This window comes from Nelusetta ayraudi, unplaced genomic scaffold, assembly GCF_046127955.1.
Source record: "Nelusetta ayraudi isolate G7.1 ecotype Tasmania unplaced genomic scaffold, CSIRO-AGI_Nayr_v1 ptg000011l, whole genome shotgun sequence".
Lineage (NCBI taxonomy): Eukaryota > Metazoa > Chordata > Actinopteri > Tetraodontiformes > Monacanthidae > Nelusetta > Nelusetta ayraudi.
In genome coordinates this window covers 12,791,960-12,819,476 of record NW_027466061.1, presented here as the reverse complement: position 1 = coordinate 12,819,476, position 27,517 = coordinate 12,791,960, and the positions used below count along the sequence as shown (strand labels likewise).

Sequence of the window (27,517 nt, the reverse complement as noted above, 5' to 3'; positions counted from 1 at the left end):
GTCAGCACCATCTGGACACGCAGGCCAGCACAAGCATGGCAATCGCCAGCCGGGGCGAGGTCTTAGGGTTAGGAGACTGCACCAGGAGGGGAAACTGAGAAATCATTGTCACGTCTGTCCGTCTGTCTGTCTGTCCGTCGGTGCATGCGTACGTTCGTGGTTTGTTTGCCATCTTTGTCACTGTCTCCATTTCTCAGTCCTTCCCTAGTGACATTTTTTCTCTCACTGGCTGCCCTTCAGTCTCTGTCCTCCGTTTTCAGCTCTACATCTCCCTCCCCTGCGTCCAGCTGCTTTTGAAATACACGGATCTGTCTTTGAAACTCAGAAACTGCAAAATGTTGGAGAAAAGTGGCCGTGATGAGCAGAACCAAAGAACAGAGACATCCAGTACCAGAAGGACACGGTCGCACTCCTCGTGTCTGTCCTTGAATATGTCTGTGTGGAGGATACAGGTACCAGGAGCTCATCTACAAGTACTTTAACTCCCTGTGGCTGAAGAAAAAGGTGATGAGGAGAGGAGTGGGACAGAAATACAGGGAGTAAGCCAAGCTGGACACAAGTGCACAGTCTGATCATCAAGCAACATGTAGTCATGGCAACAGCAAATGGAGAGAGCGACGATGAGAAAGAGAAGGAGGACAAAAGAAATGAGGGAGACGCTTCAGGTGAAAAACTATATTGCTGAAAAATTAAGTAAGAGTCCAGCCGGTGCTGCGCTCCACTGGAGCCAGGTATCAGATCCACTTACAGGTGGCATTTAACTCGGGCCAAGGGTTTAGAAGTTAAAATCTGGCCTTATAATAGGTATTTTTTTTACTCCCCACTCAATTCTGTCTTTAAGTGAACCCAGCAAAAGCTCAGTTCGGAACGACCCTTTGAATATTTATCACCAGCAGTCGTCCAGAAGCACATCTCCAGACCTCCTGCCGCTCCTTCATCGCCCTGCTCCGTCTCATTTGTATTCCATAAGCTTGCAACCTCATGTCATCCTCCACCCCGGCATACAGCCTCCCTCCCTGACACCCCCCCGCCCCCAACCCCTCCCCCGCTTTGTTTCTCCAATGGCTTCCTCTACTGCTCCTCTTGTTGGGCAGTCCCAGGATCTCTTCCTCTCGGCTGCATCCCTGCAGAGCAAAGCTGACATTGGGCAGGAGGTCAAAGAGATGGGCAGTCATGCTCCTGCCTGTCAGCAGGCTCAAATGGGCTTAGACACAGTGTATGTGGAGACACCCGAGGGACATTCACTCTGTCTTTGGGCTCTAGATTGGACTGCATGCGCGCGCGTGCACACACACACACCCGCACACGTTCAATCACACACTTTTGTAGACATATAACTCCATGCACACTTAAATACAGACATGAAGCAGACTTCACATCGCGTCACAGCTGCACGACGAAACACGCGCTCAAAGGACATTTACAGACACACGCCGATCACAAACCAAGTGAGGAATGGAATTAATGGTTTCAAAGAGGACACGCTCAGCTGGAGAACTGCGGAGGATTATTGGCGGGTACAGACTGTTTCATAAAACCAAAATATTCATAGTGGATGATGAAAGGAACTCACCTCCAAAGCTCACGTGTATTAAACCTAACAAAAATAATAAGAAGTAACATGAAGTCATTACCTACTTGTGTTTACTTTAAATACCTTTAAAAGGCAAATAAATAAAAAATACAACAAGGAAACACAAAATGGTAAGTATGGCAAAAAAAATAACACACCAGTATGAACAAGAAAATCTTGTGTTATAGCTGCAGATTAATTCTGGGTATAGGAATATTACACACCAATAGGAACTATAATGTAAGCACTGCTTAATTCTGTTCATAGACTCAGTGTTTGTCCATTATGTGCGAAAGACATCTCTCAAAAATTACAAAAAAGGGCTTATTTGTCAAACAGCCCTTCTAAATTTGAATGTAACAACCGAGCGTTAACTCATACAGCGACGGAGCTTTCAAAGGGTAATGGCTGCCGTGGTATTTTAAGTAACACGTTTAAAGAAATGTACCATTTTTTCACAATCTTACATTAGTGGCACAGCGTGCGTAATAGGATGTCATGGCTGGGGTCACTTTGGATTAGAGTTGAAAGATGCTGTCAAAAACACTGTCCCACAGTGCCCCCGTGTGGTCACCAAAGACATTGCTTGTGATAACTGAAGCGGAATCTAGAAAGATCTCTGCTGCGCTTGGGTCAGGATGAGAGATTTCCCTCTCTACAATCACAAAACTCACCTTTATGCTTAATAAACTTAATAAATGCACTTATGTATGGTAAATCTCAAAGCAAAGCATCTGTTCTGGCTATGTATATTATATATATACATATATTGCATCCTTAAAAAAAAAAGATCCTTACCTGTCCTACGGGTGTCTTTGAAGCAGATCTGCTCTCATGTATCAGGTTACAGGATACAGTTGCAGTCCGCACAGGCTACAAAAAAGTAGTGTGCTGTCACATGAGAGGCTTGACTTTCCGATGAGGTGAGTATCACTTTACTGAAGCCGAAGAGAGAAAACAATGAAATGGGCAGTGGAAAGAGGACATCATGTTTTGATAGGGGAAACAACAGCTTTGGAACTTAGCAGGAGAGGTTAAGGGAAGGTTCTCACCGTTTACATAGTTTGTATTTGGCTTCCGATTGCCAACACTGCAGATAACCTAACTGTTGTCATTTTAGCTTTTCTTCCCGAGTCCTCATGGCTGAGGGCAACAGTTCGAGTAGCGACGCCGGTGGTTTAGGTACCAGCAGGACAGGAGCGCACACACCACAGGTGCCGTCCCTCAAAGTTGGGGTGGTGTTATCGGACGAGAGGGTAGACTTCCTGAGAGAGCAGGCCTTCTGTGTGCTGCGAGTGAAGACGGACAAGTGGAACCGCTTCATTGGGGCGGAGGAGAACCAGAAGGTAATACTGGATTTCCTGGACCACATCTGGACCAACAGACTGCTGCTCTTTACTGGGCCCAGAGGGACACTGCATGCAGGGGATTCACAGGTAGAGTTAAACATAGAGGTAGCCGCGCAAAAGCACCTGCTTTCTTGAATTCTTTGCATATTTCTGTCTTGGTTTATTTCATTTTACCTGAAATCTTAAGTATATATTTCATTGGGGATTTTTTCTTTCTTGTGAAGCATTAAAAATTTTGAATCAAAATTAAAGCTGTTATTCAGTGTAGACAGCACAAGGTCATTGGTTTGAAGCACAGTCACCACTTTTGGTTGCACATTGGTAGAAGCAACACAAAGCAACAAATATTGCAAGTCTTTCTGATGTGAGGGGGGAAAAGTACAATACACCAGTACATGTCCATTAACCTATATTAGAATTAGGAACACCACCTAAAATAAAACCCTTCTGACATTTACGGTCGAGAGCTCCAGCTAACATGTACATTTTTGAAATAAGTCACTACTTATTTCTGGTGCTTTCAATGCTGTTGAAAGCATCCCCACTGTTTTTGCCCCCGGGAAGACGTCCCCACCATGGCGGACCAAGCTGTTGTGTGTGCTCAAGAGAGGTGTGAAGAGAATCTCCCAACAAGGATTCAAGCACCAGCTGCATCTCGGAGAAGTGCCCGGACACCCAATGGAGCACCTACCTGTTGTCATCTCCGAGGTAAACCGGAGTTATGACTCTCTGAATTGTTTTCCAGCTAAGGAAGAAGACGTGCCTTTGCCATGAGTCAGTTCAAGCACATGGTTTGGTCTACACAGGTGCTGGTCTGTGTGCTCTCCTACGGCCTGGACTATGAGGACTGGCCACGGGTGGTGTCTGATGACATCCACCAGCACCTGGAGAAGCTGCGGAACAAGGTGGTGACTCTGAGGGGACGCGCTGAGGGGAGAACGCTGCTGCCGCTGCCACTGAACCTGGAGACGGCACAGGTTCAACATGCCGCACTCAGGTCAGCGTCTTAAAAGCGTGTATTTTAGTGTCTATGAAGACAACATCTGTCTTATCCAGTGAAGGATAGACCACCTGGAAAATACAAAATAATTATATAAGATTAAAAAAAAACAGTCAGTGTTCAACACACAGCTATGCTGCAACCGTGGAACATAGATTCGGAATAAAACCTAAATTAATAATTTTCACTGATACACAAACGGTAAGTGTGTATTTTAAGGAGACGTACAACACAAAAAACTGACCGACTCATTTTAAACTACCTTTCAGAAAAATCTTTATTGTTATAAATGGGAAATAATCAACATCAAAATGTTACACTGTTGGAGTAAAATGCAGTTGCAGACCTGATTTTAAAGACACCGTAATGTGTGAATTAGGATAATGACGTTCTTTGACTTGACAGTATAATTAGCATGCTAACAGCGTTGCATTTAATAATGAATATTGAGGCACGTCACGTATGCTTTTATAAATAAACAAATAAACAACAAAACAAATAATAACAGAATTTAAAGATTTTGTGGTCAATTACTGGCTCAGGATGTAATATTTTAGGGGCCCGCTTCTTAATCCCGGTAAAGTGATTAGAGTATCAATAATTAGGAAACTTATGATTTAACTATAATATTGAACCCTCTGTTACCGCAAAGTATATCGGACACTTACCAGGTTGGTTGAGCTTTTCCCAGGAGAGCTGTCTGTTGCACGGGCGATGTGGTGGGGTCATGACTATGATGGGTACGTAATCCAGAAGTGATTAAGAAAGTTGTCAATATGGGTGGTCCTGCCTTTTTTGTGTATTCAAAACTAGATCTGAATACACAAAAGACTGTGGTATAGCTTTCACTTTATTGCACACATTTATTACCAAGAAAATGTACAAATAGATGGACAACATTGAAAAAAAATCAGATATACAAAACAGATTTAGCAAATCTTCTATTTTTAAGTATTTTAATGAACTTTAACCCTTTGTTTAAAAGCGAATGCATTTTTCTCAAAACCTGAACCACTTTGCCTCTTCAGCCCCTCCAGTTGGCCAGTGGACCATGGATTGTTATATTCTATAGAAACCCTTATAGTTCAGTGGTCCGAGCAAATATGGAATGTCCTGAAGAAAGACTCCGGGTCGGAGCTGCTCAGGGGGGACCACCCCGGCCCTCTGGTTGAGCTGCACTTCTGGGCCTCTCAGAAAGAAAACCTCCTGGGAATCCAGTCTCAGGTATAAACTGTGTGAAAGCTCCCATTTCAGATAGCAGTTAGTAATTTACTGGCAAATAAAAAGTAAATGTAAATTGAGATTTTAATTGTTATCCTTCTCATTAATGTGTGTTTTGATAGCTTTATAATAGTAAGTGACTTTCCTGTAACGAGTGAAATTTATAGAACGTGTGTCATGTACTTTGCACCGCATTGCAACAGGACATTTGACATGTATGACACCTTGATAACACAATATGACCTCTTTTCTTTTTCATCCAGATCCGGAGTCGCAAGCTGGAGTACATCATGGAGATCCTGAGAAGAGTAAAGAGCAGTTATTATTCCTCCTTTATAGATGTCTGCCTAAAAGTCAATGGAGGTAAACGGCCATAATAAATTGCAATCAAATCTAAAACATCTACACAGTCTCACACTACAGCAGTCATTCTTTATATTTAAAGATGCAACTGTCCACTCCCCATTTATCATGCTTACCCATGACACCTCCTCAGGAGTCCATTGCTGTTTAAAGAGATTAAACCTTCTCTCTATGCACGTGGTTATGACAGCTGTGCTGGAAGCTAAGGACATAGAACTGCACCTGCGACCCCTGAGGAGACTGATCAGCAACTTGGAAGAGAGGACCTTTCCAAAGGTGGACGCTCTCCTGCCGGCTCTTTTCCACACACTCTGTCTCATCTGGAGCCACTCCCGCTACTACTGCACTCCTCAGCGCATGGTGGTCCTTTTGCAGGAGTTCTGCAACTTGATCGTTGACAAAGTATGTATTTGTTGAGGAAGGCAGCAGGGGAGGGGGGATAGCAGAAGACAAAGTGACTTTAGTTGCTGAAGGACCATTTAACAATTACCTGTCTGTGTCTAGGCTTTTGCCTACCTCATCCCTGAAGAACTCTTCAAGATGGAGATAGAGGAGGGGATGGAGAGAGTTCAGATGACCATCTCTGTGATGCAAACCTTCAAGCAGCTGTTCCACACCCACCGGCAGCAGATTCCCAAGTACTACAAACCCACCCAGGCCATCAAGCCATGGGACTTTCCTGCTACTCTTGTCTTTCAGCGCTCAGACCGCATCATGGAAAGACTACTTATGATCGAGGTGCACATGTATTTTGATAGTATCACAGCAAAAGTGTCATAAAATAATGTCTTGAAAATATGACGTTGATCATGCTGAAAGTAATTATTTAATTATTCCCTAAATTTGAAGAAAAATACATCTTCAGTCAACATCCCTGAGTAAAAGGTTTCATTTCCATCTTTTACCCAACATGATTTTTTCAGGAACTCTTTGCAGCTGCGTTGGATTTTCTCAAACTGGAAAAGATTGAAGTGGGTGGCTCCAGGGGGAAAGTCCTGAGCGAGATGGTCTTCAGCATGAGCGAGGAGTTTCATGACTGCTGGCGAACCATCCGTGAGAGCAAATACGACCCCCTGGATTATACGAATGATGTGAGGCCTGGTGTGATTGCTGCAGCTGTCTCTGATATCACACTGCTATGTAATTAAAAAGCCTCCAAGGGCTGTGATTTATTATATTTTTTCCCTCTGTGCCACAGACATGCAGAGAGGAATAATGGAAAAATAGCAATTAGATGTAATTTTTCTGCCCAGCGGTGCAGTAATTGAAAAGCAGCAAACCAAAGCAGTCACTAAGCCACATGCAGAATTAGTGATAACAGGCATTATTAGGAAGAGCATCAATATTTAATTAACAAACATTTTACAGCTATTTTACGACAGCTTTTCCAGAGCTGGCCAAGTGAAAAACAAAATAATTGGAAAGTGAAGAATATTTGTAATATTGCTTGGTACTAATCAGCATATGCAGAGAGAGGGTTAAAATGTCCCCAATGTTTCCACACACTCCCATCTTGTGTCCAGAATTTTGTACGGAACTACAGTCGTTTTATGGAGCAAAGCAGAGATTTTGATCAAAGGCTGGGAACTATCCTCAATCTGGCCTTCCAGCACTCCAAAAACCTTGATTCCACCTTTAAGGTAAGCGACACCTCCTTAAAAAAAAGAAAACATCAAAAAATAAACATTCAGGGTACACAGAGATTTTTTTAAAACATTTTTTGGTTGCAAATTAAAATCTAAACCATGAACTCTTCCTGCCTGTCATCGTTTTGTGTTGTGCCCAACGTAGCTGTTGAAGATTTTCAGCACCCTGCTTGAGAGACCCAGGATCCACCAGCTGTTTTCTCCCAACTACAATGTGTTGTTGGTCATGTTCAGCCAAGAAATAGACCACTGTCAGGGCATGCTGGATCATCACATGGAGGAAGTAAGACAGTTCGCAAAGGCATATATGCACATGCATATATGCTACCTACTATAATTGTGTCACAAGAAATGAGAATGAATATTGGAGAGTATTGCAAACTGGGCCTGTAAAGCATGTCTTATCAATCTAATCTACTAAATTTTAACATTAGCCCATGGATTGTGTGCATCGGTGTGTTTCAGCTGCAATCAGGCTTTCCTAGTTTGGGAAAGAATATGCCGTCAGTGGCAGGAAACCTCAAATGGTCACAGGAACTGAGGAACCGCATCCTCAACAACAGGAGCAACCTCTGCCAGCTGGCCTGCATGTATGGACACATCTGACATGACCAACGTCAGATCTGACCTTTCAGACCAAAAGTCAGCCTCATTTGCACCTGCTACGCCTTTCCACTCAGGTCTCTAGGTTGCGCTGAGGCAGAGGATGTATTCCGAAAGTGCGAGCACGTTCTGGAGGCCCTGGACCAGCATGACGAGGAGCTCTTCTCAGACTGGACTCAAGGACTGGAAGAAATCTGTCAAACCCACCTGAAGGAGCCTCTACTCACCCTGGATCTGGACACTGGCCTGTTCCAGGTCAACTTCAGTCCCACTGTAAGCAAAAAACACGCTGAGAAAGGATGTGCATGTTGATTAGGTTTTTAATTTTTATCATTTCAATTTGAATTTTGACGTTTGGGGGAACATTGTGATGAATGTCACACACTTGTCATGACATAAACAACAACTTTTTTTCTCCATTCTCTATCATCAGTTGACATCAGTTCTGAGGGAAGTGAAATATCTGGGCATGTTGAAGACCCCAAACATTCCCAAGGCAGCTCTCCACCTCTACTCCAAACAAGAGATGCTCTACGTGGTGCGTCAGTGGGAGCGCTCACATTTCACCAGTTTTGAGTCTTCAGCAGACAGACCAAACAGACCACTGACTTGTTTTACCCTCTGCAGCACACACAGACTCTCACACTGGTGACACAGTGGTACAACCAGCTGCAGGTCACCATCCTGGACGTAGAGCTGGGGCTGGTCAAAAAGGAGATGGAGGAAGTAAGACAACAACTTGATCCCGCCCTTGGTCAGCTGACTTGGGCTCAGGACAACCTGTGGGACTACATTCAGAGCACAAGAGACTTAGTGCAGGTACCGAAATCGACTCTTTAGTAATAACTGATCTAAAACCATGAGTTAAAAGTAAAGGTCATGAAAGAGTCTTTGTTAGCACCTCTGTATACCTGTGTCTTATGATTGTTATGATATGGTTAAGTTTGTTTTTGTTGTGAACAATTCAAGCCTTTTTTTTCTGATTTATGTTAAAAAAAAAAAAAAAACATTTTTCCCAATTGATGCTTGAAGGGAAGAATATATCTTCTGCCATTTATTTATGCTCTTACAGTGAGCACTTGCTTCTGCTCTAAGGTTAAGCCAGTCATCCAGGTGTAGTTTACGCTCATAGAAAAATGACCAACAAATGATAAAAGGTGTTAAAATGCTGAGACTTAAGAGGCAACCGACCAGCCTCACTAAAAATGACTGCTATCGTAGAGCATTTCCAGTCGCGTCCAGAGGAGCAAGGCCAACGTGGAAGCCATTCAAGCTCTCATGGCAAAATTCAGCCAGCGTGCCTTCGTCACGAGGAAGAGCTACGGCTCCACTCTGCACATCTTCTCCGACATTGAGGAGAGCGTCTCCAAACAGCACATACTCATCAGCAGCGCAGGAGAGCAAATACACAAACTTCTGGAGGTACGTTAAAGACTTTGAAAAGGTCACTAGCTGCAATTTTTTTCAAAGGATTCTTGCAGCTGACTCGTCTTTCTTTTTGCGCTGCTGCAGGAGAACCAGAGCCTGCTCGGCGTGACACGCCTGGACAGCAGCGAGTGGGAGGCCTACACCGACCACGTGGACCGCATGATCCTGGCGGGCTTCGGCAGCGCCGTGCGCTGCTCCTTGCAGTACCTGGTAGAGAACACGGAGGCAGCGCAGCGCATCGCCCCGCTGTTTGAGGTCCAGCTGGTCCTCAACGGCAATGAGATGACCTTTGATCCCCCGCTGGATTTCAACTACAGCGGCAATTTCTACGACGTCGTGGACAAGATGGTGGCCAGCATCACCCGCATGGCTTCCTTCATCCCCAGAGTGGCGAAACACAAGCAGCTGGATAACTATCAGGTGACACCATCTGTAATTTGCAGGTTGATGTGTCCGTGTACGTTTATGGGTTTTTGCCTTCACATTGCTTCTCTTTTGTTAATTTCATAGTGTGACATTGACAAGATGGCAGATCTGACAGAGATGTGCCACACTGTGCGCTCGCGAACGCGCACAGCTATTGCCAAGGTGAGCAGTGACGCCTGTCGAGGCTTGGGAGTCCCACTTTCCATTGTCAATATTTCTTTTTTTTCCAGGTCAGAGAATATCAGGGATCCTTTGCTAGCTACCGATACCTCTGGACTGATGACAGGTAAGAAGAAAATCTATAAATGAAAACAACCCAAAGAAAGAAGAATGAAGGACTTTAAGGAAAAACATGCATTTGTTTTTTTAACCGAATTCCTCAGGTCCGAATTCATGAGACAGTTTCTGCTCTACGGCCACGTGCTAAGCACAGAGGAAGCCGAGCTGTACGCCGACTATGAGCTGAAGAAGAACCCGCCCACCCTGGAGAACTTCAAGGAGCAGGTGTGTTTCACCTGTCAATGGGCCTGTACAAAAACATATTATTTAGCGACCCCATGTACAAATCTCTGAGTCAGTGTAATGTTCTCCACTTCAGATCAACCTGTTTGAAGCCCTGTACACGCGGGTGAGCAAGACAGAGGATAAGCGGGTCTTCTGCGGGTGGCTGCAGGTTGACCTCAGACCCTTCAAGCACACGCTGAATAACGTCATCAAGAGGTGGAGCTGGATGTTTAAGGAGCACTTGCTCAACCATGTAAACCAGAGGTTAGACAAATTACGGGGGTGTGGGAGGGGCAGTCCCATGAGGACGATTCACAAATTATTATAAATGTTTACAAAACATTCTGAATATTTTGGGTTTTTTTCTTGCAGCGTGAAAGAATTAACATCCTTTGTGGAAGACAGGGCACGGGGCCTCGGAAACAAAGTGGCAGATGGTGATTATACAGGCCTGGTAAACATCATGGGACACCTCATGGCCATACGAGACAGACAGATCAGCAGCGAGCAGCACTTCAAGCCCCTCAAGTCAACTGCCGAACTCCTGAAAACCTATGGACAGCAGCTGCCTGAGAGCGTCTACACGCAGCTGGAGGTGTGTGCCAACATGCTGAGAGACACAGATGCACTGTCTCAACATGGCATAATTTATTTTCTTTATATTTTTCTTAAAAAAAAAAACACACAGGAGCTGCCTGAGAAGTGGAAGAATTTGAGGAAGATTGCATTCACAGTTAAACACGAGGTGGCGCCGCTGCAGTCCAACGAGGTCGCAGTCATACGAAGAAAATGTGTCTGGTTTGAGGTGTGGGTGTGTGTGTGTGTGTGTGGGGGGGGGGGGGGGTAGAATGTCAGCTCACACAGTGCTCAGTACCTGATATATCATCCCTCTCACTTTCTGTCCTGCATTATACATGACTGCCTCCTCTTTCTTTGTGTGAGGTTAAAGAATATGGTGAAAAGAGATTGAAAAAAACCATGGCCTTTTTATTTCCATCTTTAGGTCAAGCAGCACGAGTTTAGAGAAAATTTCCGTCTGGAGCCGATCTTTAAGATGAACTTAGAGGAGCCATACCGACTCATTGATAAGGTGAGGAAAGGGAGGCAAGCGGACGCTGCTGTGTCTGGCGAGCAGAGAAAAACTTTAAAGGTCAGCCCAGTTTTAGCCGACAGCATTCTAAAAGGTCTCTGTCCCCTCAGTCCAATCGAGCGGTTGCAGCGATAGAAGCCGACATGAAGAAGCTGCAGGACACGGCTGCTCTGTTCGAGGTCAGTTTCCCAGACTACAAGCAGCTGCGCCAGTGTCGCTCTGACATCATACTGGTCAAGGCAGTCTGGGACATGGTCATCTTTGTCAAGGTACTTCAAAATCTCACCAAAACAAACTTTTTTAGTTTTTTTTCCCAAAAAAACATAATGCTTGGATTGTCTTTTGTGCACCAGGCTAGTATAGAGGATTGGACCAAGACCCCATGGAAGGAAATCAACGTAGAGCTGATGGACATGGAGCTCAGACGATTTGCCAAAGTACAGCAACTCTTTTTTTAAATGTTCATCATCTCTCCCTCAGTCTGTTCATTTCTGTGTGAATTTCTACCAAAATGAGGATCCTTCTGTTGCTTCTGAAGGAGATGAAGGTGCTTGATAAAGAGGTGCGCGTGTGGGACGTCTACACGGGTTTGGAGTCGACGGTGAAGAACTTACTGACCTCCTTGAGAGCCATCAACGAGCTGCAGAACTCCGCCGTCAGGGAAAGACACTGGCAGCAGCTCATGAACACCACCAAGGTGCAGCAGCGTCCCCATGGCAACGTCTAATTCAATGAAATACCACCAAGCATCGTGTTCTAGTCTTTCTTACCTGCTCCTCCTCACATGTGCTCTGCTTTTCATCCGTTCTCCGGGTGCTCTTGTTTCCTTCTACTTCCCTGGTCCCCCTTGCACTTGGGCCTGTAATGAGCCGCACACCTCACTGAACCCAATTACTCTGATGTGAAATGTGATCAGCAGCCGAGGCTCTCCCGTATTGCTTCTGGTCCTCAGGTCAGGTTCGTGATGGGGGAGGGCACCACCCTAGGGGACCTTCTGGAATTGCAGCTTCACCGTGTGGAGGACGAGGTTAAAAACATTGTGGACAAGGCGGTGAAGGAAATGGCCATAGAAAAGGTGAGAGCAGAGTCAAAACGTGTCGTCTTATCAGTTGTTGAAGTAGACTATGAAACCTGCCAAAATCATGATTTAAGATTAATTTAATCTAATTTAATTTAAATTTTTGTTTGCAGTGAGAACTGTTCCATTTTCCTTTTTTCAGTGACATCCACTGTTGTTATACATGTTTTTGTCAATTCCAGCACATTAACTGTCACAAAATGTTTCCTATATGCAGGTTTTGGCAGAGATAACCCAGACCTGGAGTGTTATGTCACTGTCCTACGAGAGCCACAGCTCCACTGGAACCCCTCTGCTGAAAGCTGATGAGAATCTGATAGAAACACTGGAGGACAATCAGGTGACAAAAACAAAGATTTATTTCTTTTTTCCATTTAATGCGAATGAAATTTAACAAATTTAACGTGCTTAAATCTAAAAAAAAAAAAAAATGCATTGTAATAAGTTATTATCAAATAAATCTCACCCTTTTATGTACATTTCTCTGTAGGTGCAGCTTCAGAACATCCTGATGAGTAAGTATGTGGAGTATTTCCAGGCGGAAGTGAGCGGCTGGCAGAGGAAGCTGATGGTGGCCGACCAGGTCATCTCATCGTGGATGTCGGTCCAGAGAACCTGGGCCCACCTCAACAGCATCTTCACTAACAGCCAGGACATCCGCTGTCAGCTGGCCAACGATGCAGAGCGATTCCAGGGCATTAACACCGACTTCCAGGTAGAACATGAGAACTTCCTCTGTGAACCTCACCATAGCGCAACATTCCCTTTTAGTCTTTACCCAGGTTCTTTCTCAATCGTCCAGAGCTTGATGACTGAGGTAGTCCAGAATAGTAATGTGGTGGAAGTGACCAACCAGCTCGGCTTCCTGGAGAACCTGGAGACCTTGCAGCAGAGGCTGTCGCTGTGTGAGAAGGCCCTGGCAGAGTACCTGGAAACCAAGAGACTGACGTTCCCCAGGTTTCACTTTGTCTCAGCGTCCGACCTACTCGAGATTGTTTCCAAGGGCACGCAACCAAAAGAGGTGACGCACTGCAGATTGTACCATAAAGAGATCCACATCCAAGTACTTGTCATTGGAGATGTAAAAAGATAAATGTGTCGATTTTTTTTTTCTTTTTTGTTGAAAAAAGCCCTGATTTCCTGTGTGTGTGTTCAGGTGACCAGACACTTGCTTAAGCTCTTTGACAACATAGCAGATCTGCGCTTCAAGGACCCAGACAGCAAAGAAAGGGGGGGTGAGAGCGAGGAGGCCGTTGCCATCGGGATGTACAGCCGAGAGGGAGAATATGTTCCGTTCGCTGAGCCCTGTGTGTGCAAAGGACAGGTACTGAATGTGCTGAAATGCAGTTTGAAATTATTACTGGTCCCACTGAACAAGTCTTGGTTGCTTAGTTGCAAAGCACTTGGTGAAGTTTCTGAATGACTTGTCAGGGGGAGGAAAAAGGGAATGACTGCAATCAAACCTTTATGATTGTGTCCATGGCGTACAGTTGGTTGTGTTCTCATGTTCTGTCGTCAGGCTGAGTGTTGGCTTGGTGCCTTGGAGAGCAACATGCGCTGTACTGTCCGCAAGGAGATCCAGGAGGCTGTGGCTGCCTATGAAGACAAACCTCGAGACCAGTGGCTGTTCGACTACCCAGCACAGGTATGTAGTCACCCAAAAATAGCCTGGACTGAGAATAATCTGAAACGATCTGCACGATCATTTCCCTCTTTAAATACAATTTCTAATAAATAACTCCCCCACATAGGTAGGCTTGACTGGCAGCCAGGTGTGGTGGGCGACAGACGTTGGTATTGCCTTCGAGAGGGTGGAGGAAGGCTTTGAGACGGCTCTGAAGGAGTACAACAAAAAACAGGTGGTGATGTAATTTTTATTTTATTTTATTTTTAACTCATATTCTTGCCAAGCTGTCGCCTGAGCTTCAGCCTCAGATAGATTTATCTATCATCTGCCAGGTCACACAGCTGAACTCGCTCATCCACATGCTGCTGGGAGATTTGACCCCGGGGGACAGGCAGAAAATCATGACCATCTGCACTATTGACGTGCACGCTCGCGATGTGGTGGCCAGTCTCATAAGTCAGAAGGTAGGAGGAGAGGCGGGCCTTTGTGTGTGAACCTTTTACTGCCTGGCGCTCTGAATGTTTGTGTCCCTGCAGGTGACAAACAGTCAGGCCTTTGCGTGGCTGTCGCAATTGCGGCATCGCTGGGACGACAAAAGCAGACACTGCTACGTGAACATCTGCGATGCCCAGTTTCAGTTCAGCTACGAGTATTTGGGCAACACGAACAGACTGGTGATAACGCCACTCACTGACAGGTACAACTGAGTGGGAATTTGATTGTAAACGGCCATGCTTGAGTTCAGTCGATCAATCGGGATGCGCTCTAATATGAAAGGAGAGGTGGGGTGTGATCGTTTTCTTTGGACGGGTAGTAGACACTAGAATGATGAAGGGGACTCACTCAAATGATCTGCACCAGTACCTGATGAAGAAAACAAGCTGGATCATCCATTATATAATGAAATTAGAGAGAAAAAACATTTTGCATAGCACCTTTACTATATCATCATTGCAGAACCGACCAAATGGACTCATGATTTGCACTAAGTGCAGTACCAGGGTTTGCCACTGCTTGGAGTGATAAAACACACTGTACATCATGACTACATGTGAGCAATAAAGTCTAGTCACGTTGCTCAGGTGCCATTGTGATAAATCATCAAGTTTCTCGCCTCTGCAGGTGTTACATTACCTTGACTCAGTCCCTCCATCTGACTATGAGTGGTGCCCCCTCTGGGCCGGCTGGCACCGGAAAGACGGAGACCACCAAAGACCTGGGACGCTCCCTGGGCATCATGGTGTATGTCTTCAACTGCTCTGAACAGATGGACTACAAGGTGCCACCCCAGTCCCCTTGGTGTTTTTATGTATTTGCTATACATTAACTCTGTTCAACTGTTTGTTTATCCATCTTGGGTCTGTAGTCGATTGGTAACATCTACAAGGGCCTGGCTCAGACAGGTGTGTGGGGATGCTTCGATGAGTTCAACAGGATCTCTGTAGAGGTGCTGTCCGTGGTGGCTGTGCAGGTCAAGACCATACAGGACGCCGTACGCAACAAGAAACAAAGGTCCCTGTGAAAATATCAGAATCAGTTATGAGCTGGTGACTTAGAATTAATCTTTCACTAAATTTTCCAATGTTTTTTTCTGGATATTCATGGCCACAGGTTTATTTTTCTGGGTGAGGAGATCGAGCTGAAACCAACGGTTGGGATTTTCATCACTCTCAACCCAGGTTACGCTGGCAGGGCCGAACTCCCAGAAAACCTTAAGGCTCTTTTTAGGTCTGGTCATCACAGGTTCAAAGACGTTTAAAGAGACCAGTCCAGGGTGGCCAATTAACAGTTTGCATGCAAATGCTTCAGGCCCTGTGCCATGGTGATCCCAGACTTTGAGCTCATCTGTGAGATCATGCTGGTGGCAGAAGGCTTCATCGACGCTCGTCTGCTGGCGCGCAAGTTCATCAGCCTCTACACTCTGTGTAAAGAGTTGCTATCCAAACAGGTACACCAAACGCCTGGCACTATAATATTGTAATGATCCTTTACGGTTTTATTTGGAAAGAACAACAAGTAGCCTCATTATGACAGGACAAAAGAAAATGTAACATTTGTGGCACATCTGATAATAGTACCATGATCACCTGTTTTGTTTCCTGCCCTCCTTTATCAATTAGGACCATTATGACTGGGGTTTGAGGGCCATCAAATCAGTCCTGGTTGTGGCTGGATCTCTGAAGAGAGAGGACCGCAGCAGACATGAGGATCAGGTATATCAGCTGTTCGGCGCTAGCGGATCCTATCTTCCTAACCTATCCTAGCGCACGCTGTGGCTTCACCGCGGCCAAATGCAATTTTTGTGCACAGGTGCTGATGCGAGCGCTGAGAGACTTCAACCTCCCCAAGATAGTGACCAGCGACGTGCCGATATTCCTGGGACTCATCAGTGACCTTTTCCCTCAGCTGGACGTGCCCAGAAAGAGAGATCCAGAGCTGGAGGCTGCTGTTCGCCAGTCAGTCACAGAGCTCCACCTGCAGCCAGAGGAGAACTTCATACTGAAGGTTCCCTTGTTTCTGAAAATATTCCTGGACTCTCAGCTGCCTATTTAGCTGTGATGTCATATATTATCAACATGATCAGTGAAGGTATGTGTTTGTGTCTCTACAGGTGACCCAGCTGGAGGAGCTTCTGGCAGTCAGACACTCTGTGTTTGTTGTGGGCGGACCAGGAACCGGAAAGAGCCAGGCGAGCTTCTCAACAACTACTGTGTCCATGTTCACAATGCAGCAGCAATGACTCGTCTGCCAACCATGGGATAAATACGGACATATTTCCAGATTTTGACAAAAAAAATACTAAAATTGGCCTGATGTCATTTAATTTACCAGATCTTGAAGACTCTGCACAGAACCTACACAAACATGAAGATGAAACCTGTTTGGAGTGACATCAACCCCAAAGCTGTGACCACGGACGAGCTGTTTGGATACCTGCACCCTGCAACCAGAGAGTGGAAGGACGGTGAGTTTCGGTGAAAAATGACTGACCCCAAATTATCCTTATTTCATGATTTTGTCTTTTAATAATGTTCAATCATTTATTTTTAATCCAGGACCTCCTTTTGTATTTAAAAAAAAGCCTCCCACAGAAATGCTTGGTTTTGTTTTATTACTGAAACTGATGCCTCGTTTTTACTATTTATAGGCTTAAATTGGGAAGAAAATAAAGAAATAACAAGTGGAAAAGAGTGGAACACACATCTAAGTTGAGAATTCACCTGCCAGAGCTATCAGTGAGATGCCAGTACCCTTTGGGAAGTCACATAGTCATTCATTTCAAGAACTGTGTCTTGCAACAGACTTTCTCTTAAAGCAAAGCAAAACAAATAACGGATGAACTTTTTTCACTTCTGGCCTGTTGACTGTCAGGATTGAGGCACATGACTTTGTTCAGGAAGGGCTCCTTGCGGGACCTTTAATATTCATGCCATCACATCATTCCTTTCAAGAAGATAGACTTGACATACCTGTGTGTGCCACGCCGCAGGTTTGTTCTCCTCCACCATGAGAGAGTTGACCTCAGTGGGCCACGACGGACCCAAATGGATCGTCCTGGACGGGGACATTGACCCCATGTGGATCGAGTCACTTAACACCGTGATGGATGATAACAAGGTGAAGAGATTGCGCCCGTGTCATCATTCTAACACACATACACGCCACTCTACATCACACGCTCTCACTATTTTCCTTCCTCCAAGGTTCTGACCCTCGCCAGTAACGAGAGGATCAGCTTATCTCCCTCCATGCGTCTGCTCTTCGAGATCTCCCACCTGAAGGCTGCCACTCCGGCCACCGTGTCCAGGGCCGGGATACTCTGCGTTAATCCGCAGGACCTCGGCTGGAGCTCGTAAGGAATAATAATTATAAACAAACAAACGCAGGTAAAATGGCATCTTTCTCCGAGGTCAGCGCAGCCGTTGTTCTTGCAGGTATGTAACGAGTTGGATTGATACCAGACAGGCCCAGTCGGAGCGAGCCAACCTCACTATTCTCTTTGACAAGTATGTGCCCTACTGTCTGGAGCAGGTGCGCTGCAACCTCAGAACCATCACTCCCATTCCAGAAAACAGCATGGTGCAGGTCAGAACTCCAGCAAAATGAACTCAAATTAACAATCAAACAAGCTTTTCATTTCCAGAACAATTTTGTCATTTCATTTCAACAATTAAAAGATAAAAGCTGTATTCCCTCCAATCAGACGCTGTGCTCCTTGCTGGAATGCCTGTTGACTGAGGACAACACCCCTGCAGACTCGCCCCGAGAGCTTTATGAGATCTACTTTGTCTTCGCCTGCGTCTGGGCCTTTGGAGGGGCCCTGTTCCAGGATCATGTATGTGGAAAAACGACACATTTTGCTTGACAAGTTGCCAGATTTACACGCTGCCCTGACACCACACTCTCCCTACGCCTGTTCCAGCTCAACGACTACCGGGCAGAATTCAGCCGCTGGTGGTCCAAGGAGATGAGAGCAGTGAAGTTTCCCTCACAGGGCACCGTCTTCGACTACTTCATCGACCCTGAGAGCAAAAAGTTCACACCCTGGAATGAGAAGATGGTCCCATTTGAGTTGGAACCTGACGTGCCACTGCAGGTTTGTTGCAGCTCATTAATACCCACCCTGTTGACTGAACACCTTTGAAGAACTTTGTTGAATGTGCATTTCAGACTGTGTTGGTCCACACTCCAGAGACCATTTGTCTGACCTACTTCATGGACCTGCTGCTGCAGCGAGGCAAACCCATCATGTTGGTGGGCAACGCCGGCGTGGGCAAAACCATCCTGGTGTCTGACAAAGTGGCCAAGCTGAAGGAGGACTACATGGTGGCCAAAGTCCCCTTCAACTACTACACAACATCAGCCATGCTGCAACGTAAGAACCCTAAATTAGTTTCATTTTTTAAATGAGTTTTTGTCTGTTTTTCAGGTTTTCTGAAATTTTTCTTATCGTTATTAGAGTAAACTGTTTTTTTTGGCTTTTGTTTCAGTGTTCTTATGTTGTTTGGCACAGTAGGAGTGCGAGAACAAAAGCGGCGGGAGGCTGCGTTAATGCTCAGAGGAAAACAGTCTCTTGTTTATTTCGCGCTCAACCATTCAAAATGACATGCCACCACACCCTTTTAAATCACACACCCCGCCCCCCAACACCGCTAAGGAACATGGGTAATGTAGTCTTGCTACAACAATAACAAACACCAGATGTCTGTGAATTCGAACCCACATGCCCTACCTATCTCCACTAGTGAGTGGCTCTACAGCACCATCTTTAGTGTGCAACATTTCTTCACTTGACCTTTTCTCCTTAGTGACAGCGAATAAATGTCAGGCATAGCCAAGATATTGCAAGTTTTAACCTTTTTGGCAGAACTTTTTTGCATGTGCCTTGGTAGAGGTACAATACATCCACCCATCGTCTGAATCGTTGCCAGGTGGCATTTTGTTGCATTTATTAACTTTTTTAATTATTGTTTTTCCATCGCATTGAGCAGTAAATTCACTGCGAGTGCACACAAATAGCCTCGCCTTGTGCCACACCATTGCTGTTGTTGTTGCTGAGCCGTGTGTAACTGAATAATTATAGAATGTATTGCAGGATATATTGACAAACATTAGACTAGCTTATCGAGGACAGTCTCTTTTTTCTTAATTAGTTGGGAATAAGATGATTGCATCATTTAGTCATGTTAATATAACCAAAGTGTACATTATATTGATGATTTCAGCTAGCTCAGGTCACACCATGACAGCTGTAACTGTGACACTCAATCATCCTCCAATGTTTATTTGTTCACCAGGAGTCCTGGAGAAACCCCTGGAGAAGAAAGCCGGCCGTAAGTTTGCTCCTCCAACGGCTAAAAAGCTCATCTACTTCATAGACGACCTCAACATGCCCGAGGTGGACGTGTACGGGACGGTGCAGCCGCACACACTCATACGCCAGCACCTGGACTACAACCACTGGTGTGGTGTAATTCACACAAATGTCTAAACTTGTAAATTAAAGGGCCCGTGCCAAAGTCAGAGCTGTGAATGTCTTTTGCAGGTATGACAGGCAGCGACTGATGCTGAAGGAAATCTATAACTGTCAGTACATCACCTGTATGAACCCGACAGCTGGAAGCTTCTCAATCAACCCCAGACTGCAGGTACTACACCTTTATACACACACGCGTCTGTGAAATACACTTATTTGTTTCCACCTCACTAGTTTGATGAATTCACTAAAGCAGTTGGAAAGCAATGAAACATGGTGCTAATTAGACAGCGGACACAGTAAAGTGTCTCCTCTTGTTTCTTTCAGAGGCATTTTGCAGTGTTTGCAGTTCACTTCCCCGGCGCCGATGCTCTGACCACCATCTTCTCCAGCATCCTGTCCGCTCACTTCCTGCAGGGCGGCTTCAGCTACGGGGTCTCCCGCTCGGTCGCGACTCTGATGCAGGTACAACAACAGTGCAGCCGCTGGCCTACGTGCGTGTACGTGCATGTTTCTTTAAGCTGTGTGTTTTCCCACCGTTGCTATTGTCCAGGCTGTCATCTGCCTGCACCAGAAAATCAGCCAGAACTTCCTCCCCACCGCCATTCGCTTTCACTACATCTTCAACTTGCGAGACCTCTCCAACATTTTCCAGGTGACGCACACACACACCCGCACACACACACACATAGACACACACGTGCGTACATATCCATCCAAACAAAAAAATACAAGTTGCATGGTTTGCCTAACACTTGTACTTTTAAAGTTGCTGATTATTTTAGTCTTACTTAAATACTTTTTTATTTTGGTTTTAATTTTATTTTAGAAGCAGTTTTAACTATGAGAGGTCTTGGATAAATTATTATTTTAACGTTACTGTACCTCTGTGACAAAGTGACTCTGAGGATTCAAATAGTGTGTGTTTGGTTGAGTTACGGGATGCTTGATTTCATGCATTTTGGTGTGTAGGGAATCCTGTTTGCCCTGCCGGAGAGCATCCGCTACCCAATGGACCTGGTCCACCTGTGGCTGCACGAGAGCTCCAGGGTCTACTCTGACAAACTGATGGAAGAGAAGGATGTTGAACTTTTCAACAAAATCCTTCTGGACACTGGCAAAAGATTCTTCGAGGTGAGAAACCAAGTGGTTCCTACCACCATGTCATTTTGTTTAATCTGCTCAACGCTCAGCATTATTTCTATACGTTTCTTTCTTATCATGTTTTTGTGCGTCTATTTCTGCAGGGAATAGATGAGTCCATGTTTATCCACCAGCCGCTGGTGTACTGCCACTTTGCCCAGGGAGTGGGAGAGCCTCGCTATCACCAGGTCTCACACACACAAACACATGCACGCACACAGACGCACACACATGCACAGCTGCTCCGCTTCTAAATTCACGTTGCCCTTTTCAAGCCACCCTTCACTCTTTATTAGTAGCCCTAGTAAACTTGCTTGACTTAATTGCTTTGGACTTGAATGACTCCAGCCACTGCTTTATCACACTCAAAAGATTTTAATGGCATAAATATTGTGCTGTCATGTCCAATTTGCCAGAACATAAATCAGGCTGAATTGCAGTGTTGTGAGCAAGCTAATTACCTTTCTTCTCTGTGCGGGCTCTGGACCAAAAGTTATTTCAATCAGGTCTTGATGAAAACCTAATTCCATTACGTGCATGTGGAAGTTGCAATATAATTCATAATTACTTGCGGGACAGCCAGCGTGTTTGTTTGTTCTGCCGCCCTGTCAGGCGTCAGACTGGGAGAAGCTCCAGAAGACGCTGGCTGACGCTCTGGAGCATTACAACGAGCTGCACGCTGTCATGGACCTGGTGCTGTTTGAGGAAGCTATTCAGCATGTGTATGACACACACACACACACACACAAGCATCTGTACCGACAACGACGTTGTCAATTAAGATGAAATTAAACCATCTGCTATCATACACGAGGGAGGATTTCCACAGATGAGCTCTTTCGTGAACACCTACTCATTGACGCCATTTGTGCGTCCAGTTGTCGCATCAGTCGCATCCTGGAGGCGCCCTACGGCAACGCGCTGTTGGTGGGCGTCGGCGGCAGCGGCAAACAGAGTCTGTGTCGGCTGGCAGCCTTCCTCAGCACGCTGGAGGTTTTCCAGGTGACGCTGCGCAAAGGTTATGGCATCAGTGACCTCAAGGTGAAGGTCGACGTCACACACGTGCACGACTAACGTTTGCGCCGCAGGTGGACCTCTAGTGTGTTGTCTCTCTCTCTCACCCCTCTGTCCGATCCCCTCTACTCCAGAGTGACATCGCAGCCTTGTACATAAAGGCGGGGGTGAAAAACATCGGCACGGTGTTCCTTCACACAGACGCTCAGATTCCTGACGAACGCTTCCTCGTGCTCATCAACGACATGCTTGCTTCAGGTTCGACTGCCGCTTGCCTTTTTATCATTCTGTTTTAAATATTAATGGTGTTTGGTGTCTTGGATTATTGGAGCATTAATTCCACAGACACACTTCATGGATTGGCAGCTGCCAATTTTTTTTTTTCTTTTAAAATAATTGAATAATAAAGATAAAGATGACTGACATTCACACAGTGGCACCAGGAAATGAGGCACTAGGCTCTTCTAAAGACTCTTACTACAGAAGTAATTCTGTATCTATGTCAAAGGGAAGTAGCATTACACAATTGCTTCACCAAAAACCAAAAACTGATCTCCAGGGTACGTAGTCCTGTGTTACAGACTCTTCAAAAACAACAACAAAGGCCTTTTTGATGCTGTGTTCAGCCTTCTATACTTTTGGAGGTGGACAGAAACAAGTTAGCCGGCGTGCAGAACAAACTCCAGGCTGGAGTTGTTGCCACAAAACTCTGAGGAGGCGCCACCCTGTGTGACATGACAAAGGGCTGACTTTCCTGACGTTCCAAAAGCACACTTCCTGAAAAGTGGAGCTATCCAATGACGGTGGATGGTGGACATTTCTCATTTCTGCAGAGTTCACTCATGGAGACACATTGAGTTTCCTCAAGAGAATTTTGGACATTTTAAACACTGATGAACAGGTGTATTTTGTGTTTGTGCTGTTTTCTGCCTTCAGGGGATATTCCTGACCTGTTCAGTGATGAAGAGGTGGACATGATTGTGACGTCCATGCGGATGGAGCTGAGGGGGCTGGGCCTCATTGACAGCAGGGACAACTGCTGGAGCTTCTTCATCGAGAGGATCCGGCGGCAGCTCAAGGTCGGTTGACCTCAGCGTGGATCTCAAACGGCTGCGTTTCCATGCTTCACTAACACCCGACATCGTCCGTCCCCTCCAGGTCGTCCTGTGTTTCTCCCCTGTTGGCTTCACGCTGCGAACTCGCGCCAGGAAGTTTCCAGCTCTGGTGAACTGTACGGCCATAGACTGGTTCCACCCGTGGCCTCAGCTGGCACTGCAGTCTGTCAGCTCCACTTTCATAGAGAAGATACCTGGATTAGAGGTGACGGCGTCATTGCGTTTTGTCATTGCTTCGTTTCTCAGTTTCACAAAAATAGTTGTCTAATAGATTGTGTTTTAATTAAAGTTGAATCATTTTCACAATTCCTCTAAGTGTCCTCTCATTACAGCCCAAAGTGCGATTGTCCATCAGTGAATTCATCTCTTACGCCCACACCATCGTCAATGAGGTAAAAAGAAGAAAAAAAAGATCTCTCAACCCTTTTTGGCATTACTTCTCAAGTCAGTGGGTTTCCCTACACCTAATCAGGTGAGTGCCAAGTACCAGCAGAATGAGAAACACTTCAACTACACCACACCCAAGAGTTTCCTGGAGTTCATGAAGCTCTACGGCAACCTGCTGGGGAAGAAACGCACCGAGCTCAGCCAGAAGATGGAGCGCTTGGAGAACGGCCTGCAGAAGCTCCAGTCGACGGCGTCGCAGGTGACTTTCAACCGAGGGCAAATGAAAACTGTCCACCTTTGGGGTTTGCGCATTATTTCTCACCTCGCGCGCGCACCGTTGCATAGGTGGAGGACCTGAAGGCCAAGTTGGCGGTGCAGGAAGTGGAGCTGTGGCAGAGGAACAGCGACATCGAGGCGCTCATCGCCAAAATAGGACAACAGACGGACAAACTGAACCAAGAGAGGGCTGTGGCAGATGCAGAGGAGCAAAAGGTAAGAACAGACTGCACCCTGATGTCTCAGTTCTGGCCTTTCAAAAATATTTGTTATTGCCTCTTCTTTTTTTGAATAGTTTTGTTTTCCTCCGTCAGGTGGCAGCGATCCAAGCTGAAGTGACAAAGCAGCAACAGGAGACTGAGGAGGACCTGGCCAAGGCTGAACCAGCCCTCCAGGCAGCCAATGCAGCTCTCAATACACTTAACAGGGTAAATCACCCTGCAGGCACATGAATCTAGCAAGTCAACCTCACAACAAGAGATTTCATTTATAAACTGTTTAAGTTTGTTTTGCGTCTGAAGAATTTATTTTTAGGCCTCTCTGTTTGCGTGTGCGCGTGTGTGTGTGTGTGTGTGTGTGTGTGTGTGTGTGTGTGTGTGTGTGTGTGTGTGTGTGTGTGTGTGCGTGCGTGCTTGTGGGTGTGGGTACTCACCCAGTTAAACCTGACAGAGCTGCGAACCTTCCCCAACCCTCCAGCCATCGTCACCAACGTCTCAGCCGCCGTCCTGGTGCTGCTGTCTCCTCAAGGCCGAATCCCCAAAGACCGCAGCTGGAAGGCTTCCAAGATGGTCATGAGCAAGGTGATTTTTCACCGCCAGGGCTTCGCAGAAAGTTTTTAGATAAATGGCCGGAAAACAGAAGGGCAAAAAAGAAAAGAAAAGTACCTTACCGATAAATTCTGGCTAGAAAGTTTTTGAGGTTTGTGTTTTTGTTTTTCTGAACCTGATTCATGCCGTACACACGCACACCCAGGTGGACGACTTCCTGCAGGCTCTGGTGAACTTTGACAAAGAGCACATCCTTGAGGCCACGGTCAGGTGTGTGAAGGAGGAACACCTGAGCGACCCGGAGTTCAACCCCGAGTTTGTGCGGCAGAAATCCTCGGCGGCTGCAGGCCTCTGCGCCTGGGTCATCAACATTGTGCGCTTCCACGAGGTACAGCAGCTGTGTGATGCGTTTTGTGTTTTTACTGTATTGCATATAGTTACTGCTGTTTCATCAGGTGTCCTTTTCATTTCTTCAACATCTGCTTTCCCCTGGATAGATTTTTGTAAGTACAGTGCAACGCCCCTGTTTGGAGATGACACCAAAATAAATATTGTGTGATGACCGTTTGTTTGTTTGCCCAAGCCAAAGCTTCTGCTTCATTCTTAATTAACCTTTCCGGTCATACTGATGGTAATTTATCTGCGATGTCTTTATCTTGGATTGTACAAGCGGTTCCATGATTAAAATGCTCTGTTTGTATGTGGCTGCGGCTTTATTCTGCAGGTGTTCTGCGAGGTCGAGGTCAAGAGGATGCGACTGTCTCAGGCCAATGCAGATCTGGCAGAGGCTGCGGACAAACTGGAGGCCATCAGGAAGAAACTCGCTGTATGTTGTTATCCAGGCTTGGCCAAACTACGGCATGTCTCTGTCCTGCCCGCGTGAACGTAAATTTGCCGACACGTAAGCGTAGCGCGACAGCGACAGCGATAGCGTGCTTTCGCCCCCCGGTCAACTAAAAATGCGGGGACGTTAGCGCAATTTCCAACATGTTGTGGCCCACCGACACAATGCAGTTCTGTCATGTGGCCCATTGCAAATAAAGTTTGGCATTGTTCTAATCCATGTGGTTCATTTCTTCATCTATTGCCTCCATTGCCAAATATGTGGATGTGGCGAAAGTAAAGTCTATATATTTGATGTGAATCAAGGTTTTCAATGTAGAATTAAGGTCAATGAGTGCTCCACCTGCATTCTATATGTTGGACAGATGGTCCAAACTGTGTTTTTCTGTCGTTTTGGCTCTTTCAGGACTTGGACAGCAGCCTGGAGACTCTGACAGCAGCTTTTGAGAGAGCCACTGCAGAGAAACTTCGCTTTCAGGAGGAGGTCAATCGCACCAACAAGACAATAGAGCTGGCTAATCGTCTGGTGAAAGGACTGGAGGTGAGCGCACCGGCAGCACCGGCAGCAGCTGGTTTTGTTGACACTGACCAGACATCTTCCTCCTCATGGAATGTGTGCACATTATGTGTGTTTTCCAGAGTGAGAATGTGCGCTGGGCCCATTCTGTGGCTCAGTACCATGAACAGGAAGAAACCCTGAGCGGGGACGTCCTCCTCACTGCCGCCTTCATCTCGTACGCCGGCTCCTTCTCCAAGAAGTACAGAAGAGAGCTGCTGGAGAACCTCTGGTTGCCCTTCCTGCGCAGCCAGAAGGTCTCGGTCTCACAAATACTGACCAAAACTGATCCCTGACTCGTTGTATCACAGCCTCCTTCCCTCACGATGCTGATTGCTCCATGCGTCCCCTTCGTCAGATACTGATCCCCATGGCGCAGGACCTGGATCCAGTAGCCATGCTGACCGACGATGCCACGGTGGCCCAGTGGAACAACGAGGGTCTACCGGGGGACAAGATGTCGACTCAGAACGCAACCATCCTCACCAACTGTCAGTGGCAGCACGTCGTGGCCCACGCAGAGAGGGTTGTCGCCGTGATATCGTCAAGTCTCCGTGTCTGTGTTTTCCGCAGGTGAGCGCTGGCCGCTCCTCATCGACCCCCAGCTGCAGGGCATCAAGTGGATCAAGAGCCGATGTGGCAGCAGCCTCAAGGTTGTGAGTCTGGGGCAGAGAGGGTGAGTGTGTCCGGAGACCCTGGAGCTCTGGCAAGGAGCTGCGCTCCCCTCGTCACCGCTGCCATGTTCTTTCAGCTACGTGGACGTGATCGAGCAGGCCGTGGTGGCAGGAGACACCGTCCTCATCGAAAACCTTGAGGAGACCGTCGACCCCGTTCTCGACCCCCTGCTGGGACGACACACCATCAAGAAGGGCAGGTGACGAGAGAAATGCACAACTGAAAAATTTTATGTTTCATTTATTTATTAGGTTTGGTTTGTTTTTTTGGGTTTTTGTTTTTTTCACCGTACAACTTCTTGCGCTGTTCTTTCACAGCTGCATTAAGGTAGGGGACAAAGAGTGCTTCTTCCATCCAGGCTTCAGGCTCATCCTGCACACCAAGCTGGCCAACCCTCACTACAAACCCGAGATCCAGGCCCAGACCACCCTCATCAATTTCACAGTGACCCGGGACGGTCTAGAGGACCAGCTGCTGGCCCAGGTGGTCAACCAGGAGAGACCTGACCTCGAGCAGCTTAAGGTGCCGTCATTCACGCCAGGATCGGCTTCAAGTATCGATCTGCTTTGTCTCTTCACGCACACAAGTATGCTAACGTGTCTCCCTGCAGAGTGAGCTCACCAAGCAGCAGAACATGTTCAAGATTGAGCTGAAGCTTCTGGAGGACGAACTGCTGACCAGGCTGTCGGCGGCGGAGAGCAACTTCCTCGGTGACAACATGCTGGTGGAGAAGCTGGAGACCACTAAGCACACGGCGGCAGAGATTGAGATGAAGGTAGCGTGCGGCGGCGCTCGGCTCATTTACTACCGCAGCTCCCTCCTTAACGGCCTCTGTGTCTATTTGATCGCCCCATCG

General features: G+C 46.3%; 1 protein-coding gene across 1 annotated transcript in view; it reads left to right on the top strand.

The window, feature by feature from the left end:
* The first annotated feature begins 5,433 nt into the window (after nt 1–5,433).
* The window catches only part of dnah9l (dynein, axonemal, heavy polypeptide 9 like), a 30,571-nt gene continuing 8,487 nt past the window's right edge, over nt 5,434–27,517 (top strand). The window contains exons 1-70 of the mRNA XM_076021115.1: nt 5,434–5,506; nt 5,697–5,908; nt 6,011–6,244; nt 6,430–6,597; nt 7,030–7,146; nt 7,298–7,435; nt 7,618–7,742; nt 7,833–8,028; nt 8,189–8,293; nt 8,383–8,574; nt 8,977–9,177; nt 9,268–9,603; nt 9,694–9,771; nt 9,840–9,895; nt 9,993–10,113; nt 10,208–10,377; nt 10,486–10,708; nt 10,802–10,918; nt 11,117–11,203; nt 11,314–11,472; nt 11,557–11,640; nt 11,742–11,900; nt 12,156–12,278; nt 12,499–12,621; nt 12,772–12,996; nt 13,084–13,302; nt 13,438–13,605; nt 13,801–13,926; nt 14,033–14,140; nt 14,241–14,372; nt 14,445–14,605; nt 15,031–15,187; nt 15,275–15,420; nt 15,520–15,636; nt 15,718–15,856; nt 16,029–16,121; nt 16,219–16,413; nt 16,520–16,597; nt 16,741–16,873; nt 17,399–17,526; nt 17,613–17,761; nt 17,844–17,994; nt 18,113–18,244; nt 18,332–18,505; nt 18,580–18,784; nt 19,707–19,872; nt 19,955–20,057; nt 20,213–20,350; nt 20,439–20,540; nt 20,858–21,019; nt 21,133–21,216; nt 21,641–21,750; nt 21,907–22,069; nt 22,177–22,300; nt 22,979–23,121; nt 23,201–23,362; nt 23,490–23,549; nt 23,630–23,803; nt 23,890–24,036; nt 24,135–24,248; nt 24,477–24,620; nt 24,793–24,975; nt 25,312–25,413; nt 25,837–25,971; nt 26,070–26,243; nt 26,345–26,477; nt 26,560–26,662; nt 26,738–26,860; nt 26,979–27,183; nt 27,272–27,436. Coding sequence (XP_075877230.1) covers nt 5,434–5,506; nt 5,697–5,908; nt 6,011–6,244; nt 6,430–6,597; nt 7,030–7,146; nt 7,298–7,435; nt 7,618–7,742; nt 7,833–8,028; nt 8,189–8,293; nt 8,383–8,574; nt 8,977–9,177; nt 9,268–9,603; nt 9,694–9,771; nt 9,840–9,895; nt 9,993–10,113; nt 10,208–10,377; nt 10,486–10,708; nt 10,802–10,918; nt 11,117–11,203; nt 11,314–11,472; nt 11,557–11,640; nt 11,742–11,900; nt 12,156–12,278; nt 12,499–12,621; nt 12,772–12,996; nt 13,084–13,302; nt 13,438–13,605; nt 13,801–13,926; nt 14,033–14,140; nt 14,241–14,372; nt 14,445–14,605; nt 15,031–15,187; nt 15,275–15,420; nt 15,520–15,636; nt 15,718–15,856; nt 16,029–16,121; nt 16,219–16,413; nt 16,520–16,597; nt 16,741–16,873; nt 17,399–17,526; nt 17,613–17,761; nt 17,844–17,994; nt 18,113–18,244; nt 18,332–18,505; nt 18,580–18,784; nt 19,707–19,872; nt 19,955–20,057; nt 20,213–20,350; nt 20,439–20,540; nt 20,858–21,019; nt 21,133–21,216; nt 21,641–21,750; nt 21,907–22,069; nt 22,177–22,300; nt 22,979–23,121; nt 23,201–23,362; nt 23,490–23,549; nt 23,630–23,803; nt 23,890–24,036; nt 24,135–24,248; nt 24,477–24,620; nt 24,793–24,975; nt 25,312–25,413; nt 25,837–25,971; nt 26,070–26,243; nt 26,345–26,477; nt 26,560–26,662; nt 26,738–26,860; nt 26,979–27,183; nt 27,272–27,436 — 10,152 coding nt within the window. The remainder of the gene's footprint in view (nt 5,507–5,696; nt 5,909–6,010; nt 6,245–6,429; nt 6,598–7,029; nt 7,147–7,297; nt 7,436–7,617; nt 7,743–7,832; nt 8,029–8,188; nt 8,294–8,382; nt 8,575–8,976; nt 9,178–9,267; nt 9,604–9,693; nt 9,772–9,839; nt 9,896–9,992; nt 10,114–10,207; nt 10,378–10,485; nt 10,709–10,801; nt 10,919–11,116; nt 11,204–11,313; nt 11,473–11,556; nt 11,641–11,741; nt 11,901–12,155; nt 12,279–12,498; nt 12,622–12,771; nt 12,997–13,083; nt 13,303–13,437; nt 13,606–13,800; nt 13,927–14,032; nt 14,141–14,240; nt 14,373–14,444; nt 14,606–15,030; nt 15,188–15,274; nt 15,421–15,519; nt 15,637–15,717; nt 15,857–16,028; nt 16,122–16,218; nt 16,414–16,519; nt 16,598–16,740; nt 16,874–17,398; nt 17,527–17,612; nt 17,762–17,843; nt 17,995–18,112; nt 18,245–18,331; nt 18,506–18,579; nt 18,785–19,706; nt 19,873–19,954; nt 20,058–20,212; nt 20,351–20,438; nt 20,541–20,857; nt 21,020–21,132; nt 21,217–21,640; nt 21,751–21,906; nt 22,070–22,176; nt 22,301–22,978; nt 23,122–23,200; nt 23,363–23,489; nt 23,550–23,629; nt 23,804–23,889; nt 24,037–24,134; nt 24,249–24,476; nt 24,621–24,792; nt 24,976–25,311; nt 25,414–25,836; nt 25,972–26,069; nt 26,244–26,344; nt 26,478–26,559; nt 26,663–26,737; nt 26,861–26,978; nt 27,184–27,271; nt 27,437–27,517) is intronic.